This window comes from Tamandua tetradactyla, chromosome 4, assembly GCF_023851605.1.
Source record: "Tamandua tetradactyla isolate mTamTet1 chromosome 4, mTamTet1.pri, whole genome shotgun sequence".
Classification (NCBI taxonomy): domain Eukaryota; kingdom Metazoa; phylum Chordata; class Mammalia; order Pilosa; family Myrmecophagidae; genus Tamandua; species Tamandua tetradactyla.
Genome location: NC_135330.1, coordinates 86,421,771 through 86,443,942, shown reverse-complemented (window position 1 = coordinate 86,443,942; position 22,172 = coordinate 86,421,771). Strand labels below are relative to the sequence as shown.

The 22,172-nt window shown below is 35.3% G+C and overlaps 1 protein-coding gene and 1 pseudogene across 1 annotated transcript; one reads left to right on the top strand and one right to left on the bottom strand.

Moving 5' to 3' along the window:
* Positions 1 to 11,680: 11,680 nt before the first annotated feature.
* Positions 11,681 to 12,619, top strand: LOC143679123 (olfactory receptor 5D14-like). The gene is given in 3 exon segments (XM_077155798.1): positions 11,681 to 11,885; positions 11,888 to 12,207; positions 12,209 to 12,619. Coding segments are annotated over 3 exon segments (936 nt in total).
* Positions 12,620 to 17,610: 4,991 nt separating this feature from the next.
* Positions 17,611 to 17,702, bottom strand: LOC143681931 (U6 spliceosomal RNA; annotated as a pseudogene).
* Between the last annotated feature and the right edge of the window lie 4,470 nt (positions 17,703 to 22,172).

Below are 22,172 nucleotides of genomic sequence, written 5' to 3'. Positions count from 1 at the left end.
CAAAAAAGGCAAGACCAAGTTTGCAGAATCTAGAGCATGATTTTGATCTTCCCTGATCCATGCTAGTGAGTTTTGAGAAAGCTTCACCAAACCACTGATGGATATGAATGAGGACTGACTCATCTTGTAGGTTTCCTGCTACAACTTCTGTTAGCTCACCTTTTGTGGGTAAGCTTCAAGTATTACGGTCAACAACCCCTATCAGTGGGCCTCTATCATGACTTAGCACCTTCATTATTTAGAGTGGTGGAAAGTCAGCTTATTTCTGTTTGGGTCATCCTCTGGTCCCTGACAAGTTTTCTCCATCAAATGAGCAAAATCTGCTGAATGTTGAGTTCCCCACAACAGCCAGTACACAACCACATGTGATCTGTAAACTGAAAAAAATGCTGCTGAATACTTCTGAAAAATTCTGTGGGTCTTCTTGAGGTACAGGAAAAGAAGACTTTGGATGAGTGATATCAGCTAGTGAGAAAAACACATGCATTCCTTTTGTGCCATTTGCTCCCTGAGTGGTCTGGGGTAGTTTCTCAATGGCAACAGTTTTGCTGGTTACCAGAATTAAAAGCGGAATTAGTGTTAAATATGAAATGGAAATCCGTAAATGAGGAGAAACCTCCCAAATCTCTTCTAGTTTGCTAGCTGCTGGAATGCAAAATACCAGAAACAGAATGGCCTTTTTAAAAGAGGGGAATTTAATAAGTTGCTAGTTTACAGTTCTAAGACCAAGAAAATGTCCCAATTAAGACAAGTCTATAGAAATGTCCAATCAAAGGCATCCATGGTCAAGATACCTTGGTTCAAGAAGGCTGATGAAGTTCAGGATTTTTCTCTCAAGTGAGAAGGCACATGGCAGGTACAGTCAGGGCTTCTCTCTCAACTGAAAAGGCACATGGTGAACATGACATCATCTGCTAGCTTTCTCTCCTGGCTTCCAGTTTTGTGAAGCTCCCCAGGAGGCATTTGCCTTCTTTATCTCCAAAGGTCACTGGCTCATGGACTCTCTGTTTCATAGTGCTGCAGCATTTTCTGCTCTCTCCAAATCTCCTTTCTCCAAAATGTTTCCTCTTTTATAGGACTCCAGAAACTCATCAAGACCCACCCAAATGGGTGGAGACATGTCATCACCTAATTCAGCTTAATGACCACTCTTGATTAAATCACATCTCCAGGCAGATGATTTGATTGCAGTTTCAAACACACAGCATTGAGTAGGGATTATTCTGCCTTTATTTATGTATTTCCACTGGTAATTAGCTTATACTTGCAGAAAGTTTTCATTGTGCTTTATTGCATGGAAAGTTATAGACAATTATAAATACCATGGAAAGTTAAATGTATGGGGGATGATCCATTTTCTGCTTCAAATTAGCAATGCAGGCTTGAAATACTCACAATAGCTCCCATAATGCTAATATCCAGAAATGTATTTTATTTTGGAAATTGCACTCAATGTCAAAGCAGGTATTAGACTCTCATGCTAGTGTCATTTCTATTTCAAAAAAAAGTGAGTTAGTGCATGCAAAATTGTTTCTTAAATTATACTTTGGATTTGGAAATTATGTCAGATGCTGATTTTCATGCATTCATTTCACATTTTTAAAATATATACCTGGGCACTGATCTAGATACTTACAATGCAGAGATGCAATATGTTAGAGGGGGAAGTAAAAAGTGCAGTAAGGAGATACCTAAAGAAAGTAATAAATCAAGTCTTGAAATAGTTACTATGATTGAAGTATGTCCTTATGTTGCTCTATTTCTGCAGCATCTCTATGCATGGGGAGAAGGGTATCTGAATCACAGCAACTCCACATCATGACTTTGTGACCTGAGAAAATATACTCTGTATGCCTTGGTTACTTCATTTGTGAAATGGATGAATTATCTGGAAATACCATGTGAGTTTTCATGCATATTAAATGAGCTACTATATAGTTAGCAATTAAGAACTTAGAAATGTTAACTACCCCATACACACATAGCCATATGCACTGAAAAGCAATCTGGTGAATGTGTGGTCTACTGAAGGCAAAAGAAGATATTGAGAAATTACTTATATATTTACACCATTCAGGTCAGAGATGATGGTGTCATGGCATAAGATGATGATGGTTTTGGTGTTGGAGGTGAATGGATTAAAGGAGACTATTCAGGGTGAATGTTAACAGTTTTAAAATAAACATTTTAATTTGGAACAATTTCAGATACACAAATTAGTTTCAAATATCATGCAGTAATTTCCAATACACCCTTCCTCCAGTTAGCCACATTCACCTTTCATCATCATCACACATCAAAATAGCAAAGAAACAGTGATACATTACTATTATCAAACACCAGACTTTATTAGATTCCACCAATTCCACCGATTTTTCCATTAATTCTATTTGTGTTCCAGGATGCAATCCAGTGTACAACATTATATTTACTTACCATGTCTCCCCAGTCTCCTCTGATCTGTGACAGTTTCTCACTCTTTTCTCATTTTACATGATCTTGATAATCATAAGAACACCAGCTAGATATCTTGTAGAATATTCCTAAATCTGAATTTATTGATGATTTTCTGAGATTAAACTGAGGTTATGAGTTTTGGGGTAAAATATCACAGGGGTAAAGTGTCATTCCCCTCACATCACACCAGCATATAAAGAACACATGATGTTCACATGACATCATGGTGATGTCACAATCACTGCTTGGTTATGGTAGTGCTTGCCAAGTTTCTCCTTTATAAATTTGTGGAATTTGAAATGTAATTGACAATAAAATTTTCTGGATTGTTCCTAATTTTTTATTCTTTTCAAATTCTATAGTTTATATATACTTAAGTGAATATGCATTATTCCTATAATTCAATTTTGAAAAGAAGCTAATGAATTTGGTGATGTACTGATCCCTAAGGAATTAGAAGAAAATGCATCCACTGCAATGACACCAGAGAATATGTCAACAACCAATTCCTAGGTTGCATCCCATTGAGTAGTACTCCAGTTACAATTCTGCACCGTCTTTATCTCCAAGCTCATGGAGGAAGATATTAGTGACAGAGATTGGCAGAATTTAGACTGTTGATTCAGCTTTCCATTGTTTCTGAGCACTTCCTGAAATTTCTCATGTCCTAGAAAATGTCATTTTGCTGGTTCACTTGTTGAAATATACTATTTCCGTTATAAACATCAAAGATCTTATAAGATCATTAATGCCTGAGAAGGAAAATGACTGGAATTCGTCAATAATAAAGAGAAAATCTAATTAAGTTAAGCAAGAGCACTTGGCTTCAGGTCAATTCATTTCTCTTTTCATGCTTTTCAATTCAAGTAGAAAACTTGGAGTTCCAGCTCATACAGATTAATCAGGAAATGAAATGTCACTTTTTAGGTTTGGATACATTTTAGTCTTCATTAGTATAACATGAAATTTTGTGGGGATGCAATTTTGTAGTATAAAAACTGGCAGAAGTGGTAGTATTAAGGAACAGTAGAGGAAAGACACAGAAAATATATAAGGATGTTTGTTGAGTGTAAAACTCTGAGGTCTGGTGTCAGTTTGCATTCAAGCCTAATCCTAAACCATGGGTTTCAACAAATTCATTTTAAGTTGTTCAAGTTAAATAACCAAGTATTTTCCTGTGTATTTTTTTGTTTTTGAAAAATACAAATCTTTTTGTTATTGTTATGAGTGTCAACATACCACAGTGGTAGTAGCTATCCCCAAGCTGCAGGAAGATGGCCTAATAAAAGTGTGTCATTTGTTCAAAAGTTGAAGGGAAACTCATTGATAAAATAGTGAGGACAATCAGGAAAAATTCTCTTTCTGGAGTTAAGAGAGAAATCTCATTTCCCTTGGATTCTGGAAAAAGGCCATGCCAGGTATGATAGAGAATCACATGACCTTTGATAACCTTCCCCTGGTGTGTTACAGCTAAGGAGTTTGGCAAGGAGTATGGTCAGGAGCACAGGGAAAACATAAGTGAATCTAACTGGGTGATATTTTTGTGCAGAGGAACAAATGGGGTGGCCAACACATAATAGTTTTACAGAATCAAACATTTTCAAGAAGATATGGAAGGATTATTCAGTTATATTAATATAAACTTGGAAGATCAATGTGTCCATATAACAAGAAAACACAAGTTAATTTCAGCAAAAGAAATCAGTGTTTTCTGAGGACAGTGATGATTATTTTAGGTCAAATGAAATAAATGCATATTCTGTATTTTTGTAGTCTGTATAGTTAAACACATGCACACATGTGTGCCCAAATATATATATAGAAAAGAAAAAAGTAATATAATAAATGTTAGCCTAACTTATTCCTGAATAGTTGTATATTAGCTAACTTTTTTCATTTGTATTTGACTGTAGTTATCATGGTTTGTAAGTCCATTTGTATATTTCCTACAATTAAAAGAATTTTTTAAAAATAGTACACTTGATGAGGCATTGTCTCCAGCAATATAGAAGAAATTACATTCTTCCAAAATAACATATGGGAGAACATTTCATCTAATTTCTGTGTTTGTGATTTAAAAGAAATGGCTCAGTGATGATTCTCTAAGATCTAAATCCCTGAGATCATAGAGGTGTGCATAAATCCTAGATTTTTTTCTTAGGAGGTAGCTTCTATATCTTCCTTCTTCTTTATCTCTGTCTCTTTCTCTCTGTCTCTGTCTCTCTCAGTCTCTCTCTCTCTTTCTCACCCCCATTCCTCTGTCTTCCTTTTCTGAGATGTTCTTGGTATGAGGAAAGAAAAATATGCAACATGGACTCCTTGTATATATATAAACATCTTGATATTATAAAAAAGTGCTTGAATTCTGAGCAGGAACTTTCCTGGAGAATTTTAATAACAGTTTCAGGATTTTCAGGTGAGATGACTTGTGGTAATTTTCTCTTGCATAGGAGAGACTGAGGTCCTGAAAACTCTGACACATTAATCTCATTGTGTAGTTCAAACGCCATAATATCTTTTGTGATCATATGTCCATTTACCAAGGATTCTTCTTAAGCTGAGCTCCTTCCTCCTTCACTGGGTATCATTCTGATTTCTGCTCTTAGAATATCCACCATGCACATAGCATAGTACATACATTCTAAAAATTCTAAAACTGAAGTAATAAGACATGAAAATAGCCTCAGTATCTCAGCATCTTGTAGAGAGGAGAGGAGAATAATATGGATAAAGTAATAGTTAACATGACATAAAATGTTGTTTCTCTGACAAATAATTTCTCTAGGTCTGCCAAAAATAGGGTAACTCTTGCTTGAGTAAAAGTAAAAATTTTTATATTGGTTTTGATCAAATGCTCTAAATATATGAAGTCTTCTAATTAGTAGACCCCTAAGACAGGATACTCCAGGTAAACAAAATGAAAAATGAAATAAGCCAAGCATAAACAATCATCTGTTGTCCTTGGTAGACTAAGAATTTTGTCATAATTAAAGAAGGCTGAATGTGGGAAATAACAAAGTTAAAGCTTAAGGTAAAATCAAGCAGAGACAATGAGATTTGACAGATTAGGTAATAGGGAAAAATTGAAGTCTTTGGAGCCATATATTGTCATAATAACGATACTATTTAAGGCATGAAGAAATCAGTGGCCTCAGTATAAGGTAGGAACATATCAGGGAGGTGATCTGTGTACTGGTAGCAGTTTAATATCTCTACCATGCCTACCAATCTGAGAGGAGAAAAGGAGAACTGTAGTGAGCCAGATAGTGATGAGAAAGGAAAGGGGGATAATCTGAAGAATGTATTGAAGAGCCGTAGTTAGGGAATTAAAATAAAGGCAGTCAAATGGAGACTATGGAAAGAAAAGTGAGCCTCCCATTTGTCTCACATTGCTCCAACTTGCCTCTTGATGGCCAGATCTGTCTTTGTTCAGAGTCTTAGAGGCTTTATATTCATATAAGGATTTCCAACTCATGTTGAGTAGTCATAGAATTAAAAATTAAAAGGGTGGGTAAACATTTCTTATGCTCCATAATGTCAGACTTGGAACCAAGTATTTTAACATTGTTTTCTAATCTAATCTAAGTTCTAAGTTTACAGTTATAAGCCTATAAAAATGTCCAAACTAAGGCATCTAGGGAAAAAGATACCTTAACTCAAGGAAGGTTGATAGGTAAGAAACATCTCTGTCAGGTGGGAAATCACTTAGCTTACATCTGTGAGTCCTTCACTTGTGGGATCCATGACTTTCCATCTCTGTTCCTCACTTTGCTTCTCTGAGCCTGGATATCATCTCCTGGCTGGCCTTGGCTCTCTCCACATCTGGTTTGCTTAACATCTCATAGCAATGTCAGCTGGGTTCTAAGCATCCCCAAACATATATGTCTCTGTTCTCCAAAGGTCAGCACTTGTGTAAACTCTGTTCTGAAGTTTCTGTCATCTCTGTTGTTTCTGAGATTTCTCAAAAATGTTTCCCCTTTTGAAGTCTCTAGTAAACCAATCAAGACCCATCTGGAATGGGTGGTGTCACATCTTCATTGAATCAAAAGGTCACACTCACATTTGGGTGTGTCACATCTCCATGGAGATAATCTGATCAAAACTTTCCAAACTTTGGTATTGAATCAAGATTAGAAGAAATGGCTGCCCTTTGAAGACTGGAAACATGGATTAAAACATGGCTTTTCTGGAGACATAAAACTTCAAATCAGCAGAAGCAATTTACATTCATTTTTATATTAATGCTCTTAAAAAAGCATCAACCTTCAGAATGATGTAACTGTGAAAACCATGTTTTCTACACTTTACCTAGGATAATATTCTTAGTTCTACATCCAGCACACCACTCACTAACTATGCAACCTCAGACAAGTTTCTTAAATTTTAAATGCCTCAGTTTCCCTTTGTGAAACATGAGCTACTTGTTTTATACTTAATGATGTTTCTCAAGATCTAATTTAATTAATATATTTAAACTTTGGAGCATAATGTCTGACACATGGCAAATGTTTTATATAAGTATATAAGTATCATTAATACTTTTATTTTTTTATTGCCATTATATCAGATACTCTCCAAAAACAGTCATGATGGTAGTTCAAGGAAATCAGTGTGCTGAAGTCACATTCATCCTCTTGGGCTTCTCAGAGTATCCTGCCCTCTGGGTGCCCTTCTTTCTGTCTAACCATCTGTGTACAGTCAGTGTGGTGGGGAATTTGGGCATAATCGTGATTAACAAGATCCATCCAAAACTTAACATCTCCACATATTTTTCCACAGTCAGTTGTCCTTTGTGGATTTCTGTTATTCCAGTATGGTTGCACCCAACTCTTGGAGAACTTGATTGTGGAAGACAGAGCCATCTGCTTCACTGGATGTATCATGCTGTTCTTCTTGGTTTGTGTATTTGCAGTGACAGAAACATTTATGTTGGCCTATGGCAGATTTGTGGCTATTTGTAACTTTCTGTTCTACACAGTCATCATGTACCCAAAGCTCTGTGTATCTTTAGTGGCTAGACTCTACACAAAAAATAAAAGACAAAAATCTTTCCCCACCTGTGCCTCCCACCTCACAGCCATCACCATTTTTCATGGGACTGTACACATGGGGCATAGTCTCTTACCTAACACTGGCTTATTTTCTCCTAGAATTATCTTTCTATGCATCTAACATCATAAACAGTTTTGCCCTTGTCACTGTCTTCTGTTCTGAATGGCACATCAGCCAAATGCATTGTTACTTCCATATTCACTGAAATGAATAGTTTTGTCATCATCCCCACTTCCTATATTTTCATTTTTGTCACTGTCAAAAGAATGTCTTTTGTTAGTGGGTGATAAAAATCTTTCTCCAACTGTGCCTCCCACCTTATAGCCATGACCATTTCCCACGGGACTGTCCTGCTCCTCTACTGTGTCCCCAATTCCAAATGCTCAGGGTTCATTGTCAAAGTAGGTTCTGTGTTTTATGCAGTGGTGATTCCAGGCTGAACCCTTTGATCTGCAACCTCAGTAATAAAGATGTAAAGGAGAATGCCAGAAAGTTAATGAGACAACCAATAAATGTTTGTTGAAAATTTGTTCATTTCTAAAGGAATCTAATGATTATACAATATTTCCAATAGAGATGATGATTCAATTTATTTTATTGGTTTTATCTGGACAAATTTTAAGTGTTTTGTAAAAGACCATGTATCTGATCATTTAATTTCTATTAACTTCAGTGTTTAATGAAAGAGTATTGAATCATATATGAAATAGCTCAAATGTAGTGGAATGAACAACATCTCTGGAAAATACCTTGTCCACTGTAATGTCAGATTGTGAACTTTTTATGAAGTTGGACCTTTGCACATGTAATTAAGGTAAGGATCCATATGAAATCATGGGGAATCATTGTGTTAGATGGAAAAGGATATACAGAGACACAAGGGAAGAGGGCCTTGTGAAGATGCAGGCAGTGATGAGAGTTAGGCTGCCACAAGCCAATAAACACCAAGAGCAAGTAGGAGGTGAAAGAGGCAAAGAAGGCTTCCTCACTCTAGAGCACATGGAGAGAGTGCAGCCCTGCTGGTAACTTTATTTCAGACTTTGGAAACAGAACTGTGAAAGAATAACATTCTGTTGTTTTAAGTCACCAAGTGTGTGATAATTTGTTGTGACTACCCTAGGAAACTAATACAGGAAGTAAATTTTGGACCAGAAAATCCTAATTCCTCTCATTTTGACATTGGTGTTTTACATATTCTTCCATCCCATTTAAGCAATGAGAATGTTGCAGCTATTTCTGGACTCTCAGATTTATTCCTTTTATCTATCTGTCTATCCATATCTCATTTTGAATACTGATTTCTGATTTAAAAGGCCACTCTGTCTCATTAGTGCTCAGCTGGTGACTGGAGAGATATTTCTTAAAATGTCTGGAAAAAGAAAAAAAATTGTCGTAGTCTTTCCAGATGACTTTCACGTGTGTTGATCAATACTGTGAACACTCAGCCTGGCTTGTGCCGGACTTGAACAGCAGCTTAAGTATGAGGGGTCAGATCCCTCTCAGGTCTTTCCTGACATGCATCTAGACTTATGCAAGCACATGGCCTTCTATATTTTTAGAAATACATCTGAGCTTTTCAAAGCGTTTCATGGCCCACCTTTTCCCCACATTTTTGGTTGGTGGTGGTGGTGATTTTGGAGGTCTATTGTATCTCCCAACTGAGGTCCATTTCCACAAGCAGCAGTGACTAATACACTTGCCTTTAGATATTTTCATTCAATGGATTGCCAACAGCACTGCAGAAGTCCTGGGATACATGACATCTGAGTAAGCTCTTTGAACCAGCTTCCAGAGAGCCACCAGACAGGTCAGGACAAACAACCACAGTTCTTTGAGAATGAGGTCTATTCTGCTATCTTTTGTACCATTGTCCATACGAAAATATTGGCTTTTCTCTTCAAGGCCACTGTTGAGCTATAGAGTGGGAAATAAGAACAGGGCAAGCTAAAGTAGCACAAAGCTCTCAATTCTTACTAAGATTCAACTATTTGTTCTTAACAAAGCATTCCCCTCCTTGCTTCAAGTTTTTCATTTGCTTTCAGAGTTCTAAAGAAAGTTGACTTTAACAGTTTTTGCCAGTTTACTCCTGCTTTTGTGGGAGGGGTGGACTTTCCACGTTCCCTGATTGCAATTTTTGCTGACATTTCTCTTTAACAGGGAACAGTGCAAAAATAAGAAAAAAATTCAAGAATGAGCCACAATTATTTTAAGAAGGTAAAGAAGATACAAAAGATAGATTATAGGAATCTCTGAGGAAGAAAACTAAAGCAAGACATTAAGAAAATGCTTCAGGGAATGTAGTACCCACAAAAGACTTGTGGCTTCAGCTCTGCTGCCTTACACCAATAGCTTGACTGACTCAACTGAGAGACCCTTATCTGAAGTGCAACAAAAAGGGAGTTTGGATCACACAACCCATTGATAACAGCCATCTGAAGTGCATAGTAAGAGGGACAAGAGAGAAAGTAGATATATGGAAAGGCAAATGTAAAATAATGAACAATACTAGGCATAATACCTTTTCGAAAAAGTTTTAAATTTATGGATGAATTAACAAAATTTATTGTTCTATTGTTCACGTTTTCTAGAACCCATCTAAATATACAGATCTTAATTGCTGCATATCACCATATAGGTAAAACTAAGTGATTATTCTGAACTTTACTTCTTAAAGCAATCAATTAGCAGAGATTCTAACATTTTAGTGATCATAATTGACATGAAAATTCCTTCTCTAATCTACATGTTATTGGGTCCTATTCTAGCAGTAGTGATCTAGGAAATCTTATTTGGACCTGGGAATCTTCATAACCCAAAATCCAGTCAATTCTGGTATACATGATGTAAGGATTCCCCTCTGAGTAATTCTGTTTTAGCTTGGCTTTATTAATTCCAGAGGGCATTTTAATGATGTACAATTAAAGCCTGGTAGTCAATTTCACTTTTAAAATTTTATGTGTAACTACAAGGAAGTTCTAGTCATTAAAGAGGGTAAAATATACCCAGAATTTTCCTTGATTACGTGGTTTGAGGTTTGTGAAGAATGAGTTGCTAGTGATTCTCCAAGGTCTGAGTCCCAAAGGCTATAGATTTAAGTATAAGATCCCTGATGCCTCAGTTATACTCACCTTACAGAGAAACAGGAGGTGGTAGCCTGTTTCTCTGTATAGGTAAGTTGCTTCAGATTTTCTTTGAAGCAATGAACATATGATTTTCCTGATACAATAACTGGGGTCTTTAATTTTTCTTTCTGTGTTTTAACTAGCTGAAACTGGACCTAATCACATTAAATAAGAAGTTGATACTCTAGAAATAATTGGTTTTATTATCTGCTAACAATCATTTCAGAAAGAATAGAATAAACTTTTCACCTAGAAAAAGATATTTATCATATCCTATTCATAACATCTTTAGTGGGTGTGTATAAACTTTCATAAGAATTGGCTCAGTGTGCTATAACACATATAAAAGATAAGCTTGTGGCTAGTATTGCTAGAATTTTGTCTGGTAAGCTTGGCATCCAATATATATGTATATATATATTTTTTCAGAATCCACTACCTTCCTTAGTTAGCATAAACTCCTCAGCAACTGATATATTTAAAGAGAGAAGTAACCTTTATGGAAATGAAAAGGTGTTAATGGGCTTGCTAAATTTTCTTCCTATGTTTTTATCATCTTATCTTATTCTTTAAAAAAGGATTTTATTTGATCCAAGTACATAGGGGAAACACAGTTGCAGTATATATTTTTTCCTTAAGCAATTGTTTCATATTTCTTCAAATAATCCTTTGCTAGTTTATGTATTTAAGTACAAACATTTGCTCAGTGTAATATATGCAAATGTTATGCTGCTAGCTAACAGATATAAGGTGAAAGATACAATATTTAAAAATGTTTCCACTATACACCACAACTAAGTTTTTCTTTTTTCATGAAAACACAAAGTGCAATGGAAATTCAAATTTGTTTTAGAGATTCAGTTTGGTTTCGAATATGTACAAAAAATTGTCTGGAATGAGGTCTGGTCTTCAGGAAGGAAACTCACTCCAATAGTTCCTCTTTTTCTTTTTCTTTATAGAAAGTCATTATGTATTTACTTTTCACCCCCATGAATCTCTTTGGCAGGAACAACTTTGTCCCATCCTCTTCCATTAAAGCAGTTGCGGTGATGGCTGAAAGAAATCAGAGTGTGGAGACCACCTTTTCCCTCTTAGGGTTCACAGACTTCCCAGAGCTTCAGATTCCTCTCTTCCTGGTATTTCTGTCTATGTATATTATAACTGTGTTAGGAAATCTTGGGATGATAGTAATCATAAAGATTAACCCCCAATTTCATACCCCTATGTACTTTTTCCTCAGTCACCTTTCTTTTGTTGATTTTGTTACTCTTCCATTGTCACTCCCAAGCTGCTTGAGAACTTGGTCCTGGAAGATAAAACCATCTTCTACTCCAGTTGCATGCTGCAGTTTTTCCTGTCCTGTACTGCCATAGTGATGGAGTCCTTCCTGCTGGCTGTGATGGCATATGACCGCTTTGTGGCCATCTGTAACCCTCTGTTTTACACAGTGGCCATGTCACAGAGGCTATGTGCACTGCTGGTAGCTGGGTCCTATCTCTGGGGTATGTTTGGCCCCTTGGTGCTCCTTTGCTATGCTCTCCATCTAAACTACTATGGTCACAATGTTGTCAACCACTTTTTTTTGTGAATATACTGCTCTCATTGCTATCTCGAGGTCTGATACATATATCCCTCATTTGCTGCTCTTTGGCTTTGCCACCTTCAATGAGGGGAGCACTCTACTGATCATCCTCACTTCATACATTTTTATTCTTGTGACTGTACTGAAAATCCATTCTGCCAGCGGGCATCACAAAGCCTTCTCCACCTGTGCCTCCCACCTGACCGCCATCACCATCTTCCATGGGACCATTCTTTCCCTCTACTGTGTGCCAAACTCCAAGAACTCCAGGCAAACAGTCAAAGTGGCCTCTGTATTTTACACAGTGGTCAATCCCATGCTGAACCCCCTGATCTACAGCCTGAGGAACAAAGATGTGAAGGATGTCTTCCAAAAGTTAGTGGAATCAAAAGAACTATTTCACTGAACCAGCTTCAGAAGTTGTTCTTCATCCCAATGAGCCAGAGACTACATTACTTTGTGAGATGTATTTATAGAAGACTGTGATTTTAAAAGATTGTGAACTGATAAGTTCAAATTGTTTGATGATGCCAGGAGTTTAATTCTGTGATGCAGCCCATAGGATTTTGATCCATAAAGCATATTCTTCAAATTCTTTAAAAACAAACAAATACAAATACCATAAAAGAAAACAGCTGATAAAGGTAGATATTCTTATAAATAAATAATAATAACATATTTCCTCAAGGCTTTCTTCATGACAGGCACTGAGATAAATTCTAACAAGTGTTATCACATTTAAGGCCCAAAGTGGTATATAAAGTCAGGTAATATTAATATCCTGTTTTACATAGGAGGAATCAGAACCTAGAAAATTAAATATATTGCCTACTGTTTTACAGCTAATAAGTTACAGAATGAAGTTTCAGAGAAGGATTCATTCTAAGATTTTATTTCTTAATGCAATTTAACCACAAATCTGGGGTATAAATAAACACCTTTGATTCTACATGATATAATGAATGATTGCTTGTGCATGAAGAGATTTTGAAAGAAGGGTGATTGAATTCAGAAAGAATCTTTTGAGGTCCACCTTCCAGAAAGAGAAGTGCATGTCCCAGGGCTAGAAGCTAAGCAAAAATTAAGTTCAGTTGACTGTGGAAAGGATCTTGAATTCAGGATAGAAAGTGAAAAGTACCATACAATAAAATATCACGGTGATTCCATGAAAAGGCTATTTAGTCAACATGGCTGGAAATAGGGAAGTGTGCCATGTCTGGTAGAGAAGTGAATCTAATTTGTATTGCGATAATGGCAGGACCTTTCTTTCCTATCTGTTGCTCATGAGGCTCTGGTGCTTACTTTTATTCTTCTCTGATTTTGCCAATACTAGTAGTAGTAAGAATTTTTATGTGTCAGGCACTGTACTACATGGTTTATAAGCATTTTCTATTATTTGATCCCCACAAAAAATGAATTTGTATTTGTAAATGGAAATCCTGAAGTTTAAAATGTTGCCCCAGGCTTCATTACTTAGACAATCTAAATCTAAATTCAAACCCTGGTCTATCTGACATGAAGGTGGGCATGCCTAATTACTAGGGTCTGTGGGCTTGGCTGTTACAATGAATTTTGATTTCCTAACTTCTGGATAGGGAAAGTAATGATTCATGTGCTTTTTGTAAAAATGGAGTATAATAATCAATACAAAAATTCTCATGACAATGCTTAGCAGGTATAGTCTACTTCCTGAAGTAGGTAACACTTTGCCAATACATAACAGGTACCCAGCTAATATTTGCAGAATTAAATCTGTGATGTCACCATTTCCCTGAAGAGCCTGTTTTAATCATGTGTTGAGAGGTATATGTATTAATTAATCTCCATTCAGGATTTTAGCTGTAAAGTGACTGAATCTATGACACATTGAGAAGGTCTCAGTGATATTTTTCAGAATTTCTGAGTAACAGATGTGTACTCTTATTTGATGTATCCAAACATTAGCTCATAAATTGGTATAGGACCATACAGAGCATTCACTATCTGCAGTGGAATTTTATAAATGATGTTGCTGCTTTTCATGATATTAAATATTAAGGAATGGCACACACTTTGACATAATGCTTTTCATTTTCTGGTGTTGAAATATTTGTTCTTGAGTAAAGTCATTAATCAGTAGAAGACAGTTGTATTTATTTTTGCATGAGTATATTTAATTAATCAATTACTTAATTAAAGTTACATTTTAGTATTCTTACCTGGTTAATAAGAAGTTAGGAGAAGTTTGTTGTGAGCCAAAAGTTATTCTGATAATGAAATGGATTATATTCCAATAGCTAGGCATGAGTCTTCTAATAACCCTGTATCAAGATGTCAAAATTGTTGTAGGTAATACAATGTCTTGTCTTCTTGTTCTTAGTGTCTTCACACAATTCTGTTTCATTTGAGGATTCTTTTAAATGAATCCATTTAAACTGTCATCACAGAGTCAATAAATCCTATGACTGAGGATGTTGGTTTCTCACTTAATTGAGTGTGTGGAACAGAGTTACTTAGAGGATGCTGTTAGCTCACCATAGGAAAGGGCTTTCTGATTTATTAATGCATATGATAATGAGTGACTCCCCTTTAAAGTTATTTGATTCACTTGTCATTGGTGATTTTCAAACTCTGTAAGAGACAGTGAGTCTTTGTTGGGAGATATAGATGGATGTGCTGAATGATAAAAAGAGGAATAGTTTTTTGACACCTTCATTCCTTAACATCCTGAGGTTCTGTGAATTCTATGAAAAGGCTTCCTAGCACTTGAGACAGTAATTTCATTTGTTCAGGAGCACACAGGACAGTCATGGTTATACTTGTTCTGCAGATGATAGCATACAGGTTTAAAGAAACTGTAATTTCCACAAGTTCATTTAACTACAAATGATTGAGTTAAGGTAGGAACTTAAACCTTTGAGTCTAAATGAAGTGCATTTTCACTGCACTATTTCTGAGGCTGTCAGTCTGAGAAGTCAAAAAAAAGTAATATTGCACTTCAGAAAAAATGACTAATGGGCACATTTCAATACCTAGAATATGATAGGATAGTAGTGACTCCAAAATATGTACTCCCAGTGTTACTGGGCATTAAAATCTCCTCAAGTTTTCTGTTCTCTAATTCATAGCTATTAGTTCCAGGGTAAATGCAATAAATCATTAGGTGGGAATATTGAGGAATCACACTTCAAAATGTTTAAACAAAATTTTGCATGAAAGAATAAGCAAACACAAAACCTAGGGGAAAACCCTAGAAGTTAAAGCAAATTAGAGCAGAAAAGCTAAATCTTACAAAATGTGAAATAAATGATAAAGTTCTTAACATTAAAACAGTGTCATATTGGGAAAAGTAGATAATCATATGAAATAAGATAAAATTGCATCTGTTCTTTATTCCACATATAAAATAAGAGTTCTAGAAAATGGAAGTTAAAATTTAGATTGTCAATGTACCAAAACTTCATGGAGAAACAACAGAAAAGAAATTAAAATGACAAATGAATAACTGTGAAGAAATCACAGTTATGTAATTATGTATTACACACAGTGAAAAGTAAACAATTGGGTTCATGGATGGTTCAGTAGTGAGAATGCCCACCTTTCATGCAGGAGACCCAGGTTTGATTCTTGGACCATGCACCCCCCCAAAAAAAGTAAACAATTAACATTTCTATAGAAAAATAGACATTTGATTAAATAGTCCCATAAAAAGAATACAAATTAGCCCTTAAATATATGAAAAGTTTTTAAACTCATTTATAGTAAAAAAAAAAAAAGCAAATGAAACCTTCCCTGAAATATTATTTCTCCCTGTAACAAACTGGTAGAAATACAGAAATTTAATGACATATCCTGCAAACAAAGCTGTGAGGGAGAAGATATTTTTATTCATTAGGACCAAAATTGTAACAAAATACAGTCCCTACAGAAAGTGACTTTAAACACTTAGAAACATACAAACACATTTATCCCTTTTTTTAGCAATCACAGATCTAAGAATCCATTCTAAAGAAAGAGTCACAAAAATATGGAATAACATATTAACAAGCATTATTTATAAAAACAAGATAGATAAATTCAATATGAAAATTGTTGAATAATCTGTGGGTCACAATAAAGCACTATATAATTGCAATAAAAGAAAGAGGATGATTTCATATAATGTTCCATGATCTATTCTTAAGAGAAAAAAGTCAAGAGGCAGAAAACTGTTTAAGATATAGCAAATTTCACAAAATAAGTAAAAAAAAAAATAAGATGGGAATGTAAGGATGACAACTTGCAAAACAGTTTTGAATTTAGAAAAAGGTAACATTTTACATCATGAAAAAATAGATTTATTTTAAAAAGTAAGGAAAAACAATCTCTATCAAGTGAAAACAAATAGAAACAAAAGATGTATAATGTTGTAAATATGCTTACATAGTGTAAAGCATTTCTTTAAAAGACATTTAATACAGTATGACTGTTCCTCATTTTTAAATAATGATTATTTTAGTACAAAGTTGATAAATAATGATATAAATGAAATTGAAAACCAATTTTGTCCACATAAGAGAAGAGTTACAGGTGCAATATTAAAGGAAGTATGTTTGTAGTGGCTTACAGTCATGTGCCCCAGAGAAACATGTTCTTAATCAGAATCTATTTCATTGGTTGTGAACCCATTGTAAATAGTATCTTTTGATGAGGTTATTTCATTTATGGCATGGCCTAACTCAACCAGGATGGGCTTTAATCCACTTCCTGGAGGCCTTACAAAGAAGGCCACAGAGAGAGAGAAGCTGTGGGAGAATTAAGAAGCTGGAAGTCAAGGGAACCCAATATATTTGCAAAACTTGCTTCCTCACTTCATAGTGTGTGTGCTTAAATTGCAAATCACTGTGGATTTGCCTGATCTTGCTACTTAAATTGACACCTCTATTTAATCTCTTCAGCATTCCTCATTACTGGAAAATAATTACTATTTGTTTTAGGTATTTTTTGTTCAATTTGATGATGGAAGGAATATTCCCTCTCTTTCTCCCTAATATCTAAAATAGTGCCTGACTCATGGTAAACCTATCACAAATATTTGATTAATGCTGGATGAGTCCTCATTATGGACTCAGCCTCCTTTCCTTGGTTCCCATACCAGAAACAAAATGCATGAAGTAGAGACTGTTTGAATACTGATTAATGCTTGCATATTCTTTAGTCTATGTTCAATAGGGATGACCATTACCACAAAGGGATTATATATCCTTTGAGAAAAATTTGAATGCAACTCATTTCTGTATTTGTCTGATATAAATAGCCTATCTTTGCATATAATGGGTATGCAAAATACTTATTGAATAAATGTACTTGCTAAAATCTTTTTTGCATGAATGGATTTTTAAAACAGTTTTATTCTGGTGGTATATAACAAACCAAAATAAAAATATGGGATGTTTCATGAATTTTTGTGTCATCTTTGTGCTGCAGCCATGCTAATCCAATTTTAATATATATGCCACCAAAACAAGCACCATATTGAAACTTTAGTAAGATTATTTCTTGCCAAACTTTTGATAAAGGAGAATGTTTGAGATATTGGTCTCCATTTGTCTTAATTTGTATGTAATTTGATTTTGGAAATTTAATATTTGTATTTTAATTAGCCTGACTAGAGAGAGAAAAATCAAGCAGAATGAACATTTGGTTTTGCTTTGTTTTGACTGACAGTTTCAATAATCACATCTAAAACCAACTTGATTTTTCCTTATTCTTTGAATTACCTCCTCTCTGCAACTTAAATCCCCAGGATTTTGGTAGTTTCCCAGGTCCATGGAAGATCTTATTTCTCTTGCAGGAAATATTATTGATAAATTGACTTGCTTGATGCTAATTACTGCCTAGAGACTTGAAATAGATCAGTAAACAAATAAAAATAAATTCCTTGCTTTCTTGGGAATTTTTTTTCCTTTTTTTACATGGGCAGGCACCGGGAATCAAACCCAGGTCCTCTGACATGGCAGGTAAGCATTCTTGCCTGCTGAGCCACCATGGCCCACCCTTTCATGGGACTTTTATTTTAGCAGGAGAAAACGCAATGTACGATAGATGCAATAAAATAAGTTTGAAGATTATCATGTATTTTAAACATTAATGTTGAGTACTAGGATAGCCTCTGCAACACAAAAGTGGGTTCATGGAACTGTGAGTTATTTAAAGTGTATATTTGAGCAAAAACTTAAAAGAAGAGCATTCCAGTCAGAAAAAAAAACACTAGTAGAAAGCATGATGAGGAGAAAGGTACTTCTTTTTCAAGGAATTTAAAAGAGGTCAGAAAAGACAGAAAGGGAAACAGCAATAAAATACAATAGAGAATTAACAGAGGCTAGACCATTTATCCAACTGAATATTTATTATCATAAAAACCTCTGCTTTAACTCTTTTTTGTCTTTATTTTTAAAACTTTTTTGTGTGAAATATAATATATATACAAAAAGGCAATAAATTTCCAAGTACATTTAACAACTATTTTTTCTTCCAGCTGCTCCAAGACACAGGAGATCAAGAGAAATATCCAAATAATGAATTAGCAGTCATGCTCACTTGTTAAATCCTATCTTCTCCATTATACTCCTTCTTCTCTTTAAACAACACACACACACACACACACACACACACACACACGTATAGGCAATAAATTTCAAAGTACATCTCAACAATTAGTTGTAGAACAGATTTCAGTTACAATTTGACAATTTTAGGTTTCTATTTGTAGCTACTCTAAGGTACTGGAGGCCAAAGGAAATATCAGTATAATGATTCAGCACTCATACTCATTTGTTATACCTGAACTTTTGTGTATAACTATATCATCACCTTTTATCTTTCTCCCATTCTTTAGGGGTGTTTGGGCTATGGCCATTCTAACATTTTCACATTGGAAGGAGGTCTCAATAATATGGGATGGGGGATAGAACTAGTTGATGTTTCAAAAGGGCTGGCCCCTCTGCATTTCAGGACTTGTCTGGTCCAGAGATCCATCTGGAGGTTGTAGGTTTTGGAGAGTTAACCTTGGTGCATGGAACCCTTGTAGAATCTTATGTAGTGCCCTACATATTCTTTAGGATTGGCTGGAATCATTTTGGTTGGGTTTTAGCAAGTTATGATAGGTAGCAATGTGTAACTGAAGCTTGCATAAAAGTGAACTCCAGTGTAGCCTTTTGATTCTATTTGAAATCTCTCAGACACTGATACTTTATTTGTTGCACTTTCCCCTCCCCTTTCCCTCAGTATGACATTGTCTATCCTATGGTATGAGGACCAAGCTTATACCTGGGGCTCATCTCCCACACCTCCAGGGAGACTTTCATTCCTGGAAGTCATGTCCCATGTAGGTGGGGAGGGCAGTGGTTTCACTTATCTGCTTTAACTCTTAATAATTCATGAGTGCCTGAAAGCTGACTCTTTAGACTTCTCCAATATGGGTGGTATGGAGAAAGAGTACTATGCCTGGCACATAGTGTTTGATAATGATGACTCCTATGACTACATGCATTTTTATAATTGTGGGAGGGTTTACAAGTGATCATTGCTTAATGGAAATGACATTAAAAATATAAATTGTCTCACATTCAATGCCCTTTATACTGCTACATTTTCCTCAAACTTTTCTAGTACATACAAATTACATCAGAGAAAGGTGATTAATTTTAATTGTTTACTTTGTGGTCTCTGGAGAATAGGGCAATAGAATGTCTCTAGGGTTCATATCCTAAAATTTGTGGCTACAGATCTAGCATTGCATGCCTCAATCCCAACCAAGATTTCCAGACCAAGAGAGATCCTGCCTTTGCCATCAGCAGGTTTGTTTTAATATTCTAAATATGCACTCTTATTAATTTCAATATAGGGTCTCTAGAACAAAACTTGGGTTAGGAAGAACTCATTCACTAGAATAAGACAATTTTTGAGGATACTCAATCATTACAAGAGTTTCATATCTGAACATGCAAGGAACAGAAAGTGGACTCTAAACAGAGTTTTGCATAGAAGTGCTGGTTCAGCTGTGCTCCTAATAAACTGTGCTATTGCCAACAGGTATATGGGTTGGAGGAATAGAAGATGCCTGAGAGCTTTGCTTCAGTAGTTTTTAAAGGAGTATCAAGGCAGAAATGTATTTGAGGAGAATTGAATAATCAGATATCAAATGAACTCTCACATGAAAAAATTAAAAAGAAACTAGCTTTAATTAAGATTATAAAGCCAGGAACAAATACTGCCTTCTGGTAGCAAAGTGAGCATTAAAATATGAAGAAATTATAGGGAAGAAGGTTTTAACTAATGTATTTCCTAGGTGCAGAGATATAGTGAATATTACTGTCAATTTAATACCAGCAGTTGAGACAAAAATAAGCCAGTATATGAAACATATACATTGGTCAAAAATTAATTCTTATATGTCTTAGATAAATGAAGCATGATGTTAAGAAAAACAAAACACAGCAATTTCAATGTCCAGTTGTGTGATGGATTGCCTTTTGAGGTTATCTTTGATTTTAAGCTTTGTGAGTATATGAACATAAGGAGTTATTGAGTGTCTCAGTCTTGCATGTGACCTGATATCTTATTGCTGAGACATCAGAAAATTAGCAACAAAAATAACCTCACCAGAACTGACAAAGAAAGAGTTTCCTGGTGTGGTGGGATCTGGCAGGTGCTAGGAACATATTTCATTCTTTATTACTGGCTTCCCATGAAATGTCTCCATGGTGCAGCATTAACTTAACATTTTCCCCCTCCTTAATATGTAACACAGGAACAGAATGAGTATTCTAGGCATCTTGAATGGGAAGAAGAGAAAGAGACCTGGAAAATAAAAGTTGCCAAGTCAAAATGTCTTTATGACAGTATTTCTGGATATGAAATTTTGCTCAATTCCATTCTTATGTGTTTCAACTTGATGCTGGTCTCTGTGCAGGTCACAGTTTCACTGGAATATTTAACAGAGTTTTTGAGCCTCTAGTTTGCTCAAAATTAAAAAGTCTGCTTATCAACAAAGGAAATTTGGTCACATAAAACAATTTAATATTAATTTGAGTCTATTATAGGGAAGGAGACACATGTCTGGGAGTTTGACTAGTATCAAGAGCCTAGTCACTTATTCAGGGACTAGTTTTATCTACGAGTCATTGGGCAAATCAAGACTTCTAGCTTCTGTTTTGTTGCCTGCATAATGAATAAATTAGTCTAGATTTTCATGTTTTAATTTTATTATTTCTTAAATATTGAGGAAGAATAGGAAGTTAAGAATCCCTGATTTTGCATTAGTGAATAAACTTGAAATATGTCATTGGTAACAGAGACCATCAGGAGATAGAAATAGGGTAAGATAGTGGGTAATTGGAGCTGAAGGGATACAGACTGTGCAACAAGAGTGGATATAAAAACTCAGAAATGGACAGCACAATACTACCTAACTGTAATGTAATTATGTTAAAACAGTGAATGCAGCTGCATGTGAGAATGATAGAGGGATGAGGGCTGGGGACATAAATGAAATCAGAAAGAAAGATAGATGATAAAGATTGAGATGGTATAATCTAGGAATGCCTAGAATGTATAATAATAGTGAAATGTACAATGTACAAATTTTAAAAATGTTTTGGCATAAGGAAGAACAAAGGAACGTAATTACTGCAGGGTGCTGAAAATAGATGATAATTAATACTTTAAAATGTCACCTCATGTGTGAGACTAAAGCAAAAAATGCTTGTTACAAAATTTAGATTTTGACTAGAGCATTTCCTAATATAACTCATGTAGATAGTTTGATTGAATGCCATAAGTACTTGGAATCTCAAGAAGGTCATGAGATTTTGTTGGTTTGTCCAGAGTGATGCCCCGATGAATCCCAGAGTGATATGATCAGTAACTGGAAATGTATTTGCAAGCCCCCTTCGGGGAATTGTGAGAGTGGGGAGAAATTCAACTTCCCCAAGTTGAAT